At 53.7% G+C, this 6,551-nt stretch overlaps 1 protein-coding gene across 10 annotated transcripts; it reads left to right on the plus strand.

Annotated features, from left to right (window-relative positions):
• Positions 1-1,635: 1,635 nt before the first annotated feature.
• UBA52 (ubiquitin A-52 residue ribosomal protein fusion product 1) lies at positions 1,636-5,860 on the plus strand. Of its 10 annotated transcripts, none has more exons than XM_078361840.1 (5): positions 1,636-2,643; positions 3,279-3,392; positions 3,651-3,737; positions 5,493-5,595; positions 5,676-5,860. In XM_078361840.1, the coding sequence occupies exons 2-5, from the start codon at positions 3,290-3,292 to the stop codon at positions 5,767-5,769; spliced, it is 387 nt and encodes a 128-aa protein (XP_078217966.1). In that variant the 5' UTR covers positions 1,636-2,643; positions 3,279-3,289; the 3' UTR covers positions 5,770-5,860. The 10 variants fall into 10 exon arrangements, with proteins under 10 accessions (XP_078217966.1, XP_078217968.1, XP_035142546.1 ...); XM_078361842.1 differs by having other exon boundaries at positions 3,282-3,392; XM_035286655.2 differs by having other exon boundaries at positions 1,636-1,940.
• The last annotated feature ends 691 nt before the right edge of the window (positions 5,861-6,551 follow it).

Here is a 6,551-nt window from a genome sequence, read left to right on the forward strand (position 1 = left end):
AATGAAGTTGTTTCAGCTGGGCGTGGTGTTGCATGCCTGTAATTCCAGCACATTGAGAGGCTAAGGCAGGCGGATCATCTGAGGTCAGGAGTTCGAGACCAGCCTGCCCAACATGGTGAAACCCCGACTCTACTAAAAATACAAAAATTAGCTGGGTGTGGTGGTGCACACCTGTAATCCAGAGGCTGAGGCAGGAGAATCACTTGAACCCGGAAGGCAGAGGTTGCAGTGAGCTGAGATCGCATCATTGCACTACAGCCTGGGCAATAAGAGTGAAACTCTGTCTCAGGAAAAAAAAAAAAATGTTCATGAAGTCATCTTCTCAGACATTGGAGGGTATACTTTTGCCTGTTGTGGTAGTACCTGCAAACATTCAAGGAAATGAACAGGTACCCCTGCCAAGCCTACAGGTAACTTCTTACTCTTTACTCTCCCATCTTCTCTGTGCTCAGCCTTCTCTTGTTTTTTGAGACAGCATCTCTCTCTGTTACCCAGGCTGGATTGCAGTGGCCGGATCATGGCTCACTGCAACCTCAAACCCCTGTGTTCAGGCATTCCTCCTGCCTCCCAAGTAGCTGGGACTACAGGTGTGCGCCACCACACCTGGATAAATTTTAAAAACGGTGGTTTTTGTTTTTTTGTAGAGACAGCATCTTGCTACATTTTCCAGGCTGGTCTTGAATTCCTGGCCTCAAGTAATCTTCCCTCCTTGACCTCCCAAAATGCTGGGATTACAAGTGTGAACCACTGAACTTGCCCTGGCACTTTTTTTTTTGAGACGGAGTCTCACTCTATCGCCCAGGCTGGAGTGCAGTGGTGCGATCTCAGCTCAATGGAACCAATGCCTCCTGGGTTCAAGCTATTCTCTTGCCTCAGCCTCCCCAGTAGCTGGGAACCACAGGTGCACGCCACCACACCCAGCTAATTTTTGTGTTTTTAGTAGAGACGAGGTTTCACCATATTGGCCAGGCTGGTCTCGGACTTCTGACAGGTGATCCACCCGCCTCGGCTTCCGAAAGTGTTGGGATTACAGGCGTGAGCCATCGCACCCAGGCCGCCCCGGCACTTTTTAACCGCCGACAAACCTGGATCCTAGATGGAAACAAGAGACCCTCAGTCCCACCTGGCACATTTTGCCAGGCACCACCACCTTTCCTGGCGAATGCGGTTGTCCCGTCTGCTCTCCCTGCTGCTGTCCTGAAATCCATCGTACACAGTGGCCGAGAGCTTTCTAATAACCGATTCCGGGTGTTAGGTCCCTTCCCAGCCCCAACTCCTGCGTCCTGGACCCGCAGCCCTCTGCCTAATGCCTTTGCTTTAGCAGAAAACATTCTTTACTCCGTTCAAGTAGTCGCTGAGGGCCTGCCAACCGCCCCCGTTTGTCAGTGGCTCAGAGGCAGCGGGCACAAACACCTGGAGAGGTGCGCTAGTCTCCTCACGTGACTCGGCGGGCGGGGCCAACACCCAAAAGCGTGTGGGAGACGCTCACCCACGTGTGCTGCGGCTTCGTTTCCCAGCATCCAAGATGGCGACAGGGCGGGACCCGAAGCGCGGCGCGGATTGTGACGTAACGTCCGGCGTGCTCCGCGCGCAAGCGCTTTCGGCGGCGATTAGCCGGCTTCCGGTTCCGCCGTCCTCTTTTTCTTCAGCGAGGCGACTGAGTTGGTTGGTGGTGGTGGTGGTCCTGTGGGTTCGCGCCGGGCGGAGGTCGGGTGGTGGGGCTGCAGGAGGCCGCAGAGGCCTGGGCGGCAGAAGAGGCGGCCTTGAGCCGGCTCATGCAGGCCAGTCTCGGCGGGGTGGCCGGGCATGGCGCTCGAGGCCGCGGCTCCGAGACCAGGCCGGGGCCCAGGAGGCGAGCGCCGCTCTGGAGAGGAGCCTGCTTGCTCTGCCTGCCTGAGTGACCCCACGAAGCCTCGGGCGGGAACCGGCCCTCGGGACCGGTCCGTGCTAATGAGGGGGGGTTATTGAGCTTGTAGCGTTAACTCTTCCAGTCCCTGCGTCAATCCCTTTAGAAGTACTAAATTTCTCTAGCCGAGTTTTCATAGCCGGCTCCCTTGCGACGTCTGTAAGGAGGAGCCGGTGGTAGCGCCTTTTAGACTCTTTCTATTTTTTCAGGTGGAGCTCGCTCTGTCCCCCAGGTTGGAGTGCAGTGGTGTGATCTCGGCTCACTGCAGCCTCCACCTCCCGGGCTCAAGCGATTCTCCTGCCTCAGCCTCCCAAGTAGCTGGGATTACAGGCGCCCGCCACCACACCCAGCTGTTCTTTTGTGTTTTTAGTAGATACTGGGTTTCACCATGGTGGCCAGGCTGGTCTTGAATTCCTGAATTCAAATGATCCGTCTGCCTTGGCCTCCCAAAGTGCTGGGATTATAGGTGTAAGTCACTACGCCTGGCAGGTTATTTTTTTAAAGTGAACTTTTGGGCCGGGTGCGGTGGCTCATGCCTGTAATCCCAGCACTTTGGGAGGGCGAGGCAGGTGGATCACCTGAGGTTGGGAGTTCGAGACCAGCTTGACTAACATGGTGAAACACCGTCACTACTAAAAATATAAAAGTAGTTGGGCGTGGTGGCGCATGCCTGTAATCCCAGCTCCTCGGGAGGCTGAGGCAGGAGAATCGCTGGAACCCGGGAGGCAGCGGTTGCGGTGAGCTGAGATAGCCTGGGCAACGAGAACCGCCTCAAAAAAAAGTCAACTTTGATATGTAAACAGTGGTTGGCACGTGGTTGGTAGATAAAAGTGCTGACTGTGGTCTGGAGTAAAAGCAAGAAGTGGAGTCTGGAGAAGAAACAGTGTTGGCTGCCACAGCTTGCAGTTAGAGGGGAGGGGGCTGCGACCGGAAGGCATGTGTGTTGTAGAGGATGGCTTCCCATCCAGGATGGCAGCAGGAGCCCTCAGTGAAGGAGACCAGGACCTTGCAGTGTTGGAGAGGACGGGACTGGGCTCAGGGAAGTTGTATCTGATGGTGCCAAAGGGAACTTACTCCAGAGATCCTTCCCCTGCTGAGCCTAAGGAGAATAACCAGTCTGTTCCTGGAGAGCACCGAAGCAGTCAGTAGGGTGGAGGACTTGTGGCCTTTAGTTCCAGGACATGTTTAGGCTGCAGGCCAGGGTGTGTGGGAAGCCTAATAGGACAGGCTTGGAGGAGTGGAAGGAAGACAGGTACTGGGGCAGGAGCAGTTGTGGTCAGTGCAGGCACAGGGATAGCAACTGAGGTGTAGGTACCTGAGCTTGCATCCCCCACACATGCATTGCTCATCCATCTATCCTGCCTCCCTTCAGCAGACGCAGAGATGCAGATCTTTGTGAAGACCCTCACAGGCAAGACCATCACCCTTGAGGTCGAGCCCAGTGACACCATTGAGAATGTCAAAGCCAAAATTCAAGACAAGGAGGGTGAGTGGGACTGGGTGTGGGGGCTCTGGCTATGGACTGGCAGTCCCTCTCTGCTCAGGGGAGTCCCTTCTGTGTGGGTTGGTGCTGGCTTTAGACAGACTTCAGTTTTGCGTTGCTTCTCCATGTGATCTGAAGAATGTTATCTCTACCTCAGCTTGTGTTTTGAGACACTGGGGGTAGTGCTGGAGCTCTCCTGCATGGGGACACTACCAGTAATGTGCTCCACAGAGCCTCTAACTGAGCCTCTCTCCCTTTCAGGTATCCCACCTGACCAGCAGCGTCTGATATTTGCCGGCAAACAGCTAGAGGATGGCCGCACGCTCTCAGACTACAACATCCAGAAAGGTACCAGGGTTGGGGTTGCTGAGCAGGGACCCGAGATCCTCAGGTCCTAGGAAAGGAGCATTGATGGCCTCAGTCAGGGGCTGGGGAAGCAGTTCAAATGACTTATGTTTTGTTTAAAACAATGGGGCTGAATGCAGTGACTCACGCATGTGATCCCAGCACTTTGGGAGGGTGAGATGGGTGGATCACCTGAGGTCAGGATTTTAAGAAAAGCCTGGCCAAAATGGTGAAACACTGTCTCTATTAAAAAAACAAAACTTGTCCGGGCGTGGTGGCTCACATCTGTAATCCCAGCACTTTGGGAGGTGGAGATGGATGGATCATGAGGTCAAGAGATCAAGACCATCCTGGCCAACGTGGTGAAAAGTATAGAAATTAGCCGGGCATGGTGGCATTTGCCTCTAATCCCAGTTACTCCAGGGGCTGAGGCAGGAGAATTGTTTGAACCCAGGAGACCGAGGTTGCAGTGAGCTGAGATTGCACCACTGCACTCCAGCCTGGTGATAGAGTGAGATCCATTTAAAAAAAATCAAAAATTAGTTGGGCATGGTGGCGTGCTCCTGTAATCCCAGCTACTTGGGAGGCAGAGGCCTGAGAATTACTTGAACCCGGTAGGCAGAGGCGGCAGTGAGCAGAGGTCATGCAACTGCATTCCAGTCTGAATCACAGAGTGACTCCGTCTCCAAAAAAAATAAGAGTGAAAAATCATATCACTGCAATAAAGAAATTAGTGTCAGGCTGGGCGCGGTGGCTCACGCCTATAATCCCAGCACTTTGGGAGGCCGAGGCGGGTGGATCACGAGGTCAAGAGATCGAGACCATCCTGGTCAACATGGTGAAACCCCGTCTCTACTAAAAATATAAAAAATTAGCTGGGCATGGTGGTGCGCACTTGTAGTCCCAGCTACTCGGGACTGAGGCAGGAGAATTGCCTGAACCCAGGAGGTGGAGGTTGCGGTCAGCTGAGATCGTGCCATTGCACTCCAGCCTGGGTAACGAGTGAAACCCCGTCTCAAAAAAAAAAAAAGAAATTAGTGTCACTTACAGAGATGGTTTCACCATCTTGACCAGTTTGGACTTGAACTCCTGACCTTGTGAGCCACCTGCTTCAGTCTCCCAAAAGTGTCTTTTTTTTTTTTTTTTTTTTGAGGCAGTCTCACTCTTGCCCAAGCTGGAGTGCAGTGGCGTGATCTCAGTTCACTGCAACCTCTGCCTCCTGGGTTCAAGTGATTCTCCTCTCAGCCTCCCAAGTAGCTGGTACTACAGGAGCCTGACCCCATGCCTGGTTAATTTTTTTTTGTATTTTTAGTAGAGATTTGGTTTCACCATGTTGGCCAGGCTGGTCTCAAACTCCTGACCTCATGATCTGCCTGCCTCAGTCTCCAGAAGTGCTGGGATGACAGGTGTGAGCCACTGTACCTGGCTTGGACGTCAGTGTTTTACCTTACCGGCATCACTTAGAGATTGGCTTCCATGATGGAAAACCCAGATGGACGACTCAGTTGTCATACATGTTTCAGTCTCAGACTCCCCCAGGGCTTGTGGTCAGTGCTGGGATGGAGGTTCTGTGGGGCAGGCCTGACTGGGACGGTGTATCTTCCACATGTAGAACACTCTGGGGACCACGACTTGTTGTCCCCATCACACTTGAGAAAGCCCCAGACTATAGTAGGGCTCTAGAGGCCTGCCCTGTGACTGAGGAGCTAAGGCTGGGCTCAGTCGGGCAGTCGCTGTCCCTCTGGCTATCTCCTACAGAGTCCACCCTGCACCTGGTGCTGCGCCTGCGAGGTGGCATTATTGAGCCTTCCCTCCGCCAGCTTGCCCAGAAATACAACTGCGACAAGATGATCTGCCGCAAGTATGTCTACTTTAGTGCCTGGGGGCTGGGAGGGCTGCTGGGTCACTTTGCCCTCACCTGCCACTCCTGTTCCTTCGCAGGTGCTATGCTCGCCTGCACCCTCGTGCTGTCAACTGCCGCAAGAAGAAATGTGGCCACACCAACAACCTGCGCCCCAAGAAGAAGGTCAAATAAGCCGCTTCCTTCCTGGAAGGGCAGCCTCCTGCCCAAGCCCCATGGCCCTGGAGCCTCAATAAAGTGTCCCTTTGGTTGACTGGAGCAGCAACTGGTGTCCTCATGGCTGGTCTGTCCAGGGAGGTGGCTGGAGAGTGGGCATCTCCCTTAGGGACTCTAATCAGCACTCCATTCTGTGCCACCCATGGGTCCTCTGTCCTAGATTCTGTCACACTGGCAGTGGTCCCTGCCCTATGCCCCTGACTCTGGATTTGTCATCTGTAAAGTTGGAGTAAAAACCTCAGTCCTGTGATTGGTGGGAGTGAGGTTTTTACTGACAGATCCCAGTTTTATTTATTTTTATTTTTGAGACGGAGTTTCGCTCTTGGTACTTAGGCTGGAGTGCAATGGTGCCATCTCGGCTCACCGCAACCTCCGCTTACTGGGTTCAAGCAATTCTGCCTCAGCCTCCTGAGTAGCTGGGACTACAGGCACGTGCCACCATGCCCAGTTAATTTTTGTGTTTTTAGTGGAGACGGGGTTTCACCTTGTTGACCAGGATGGTCTCTTGACCTCATGATCCACCCGCCTCGGCCTCCCAAAGTGCTGGGATTATAGGCGTGAACCACTGTGCCCGGCCAGATCCCAGGCACTTTGAGATGTGCTTCAGGCCTAGGCCCTCAAGAGTCAAGGTGTGGGGAGACAGTACACCCAATGACATACAATGCTGGCCCTCAAATTCTTTTATAGAAATGGGGTCTCACTGTGTTGGCCAGGCTGGTCTTGAACTCCTGACCTCAGGT

Source organism: Callithrix jacchus, chromosome 22 (genome assembly GCF_049354715.1).
Source record: "Callithrix jacchus isolate 240 chromosome 22, calJac240_pri, whole genome shotgun sequence".
Lineage (NCBI taxonomy): Eukaryota > Metazoa > Chordata > Mammalia > Primates > Cebidae > Callithrix > Callithrix jacchus.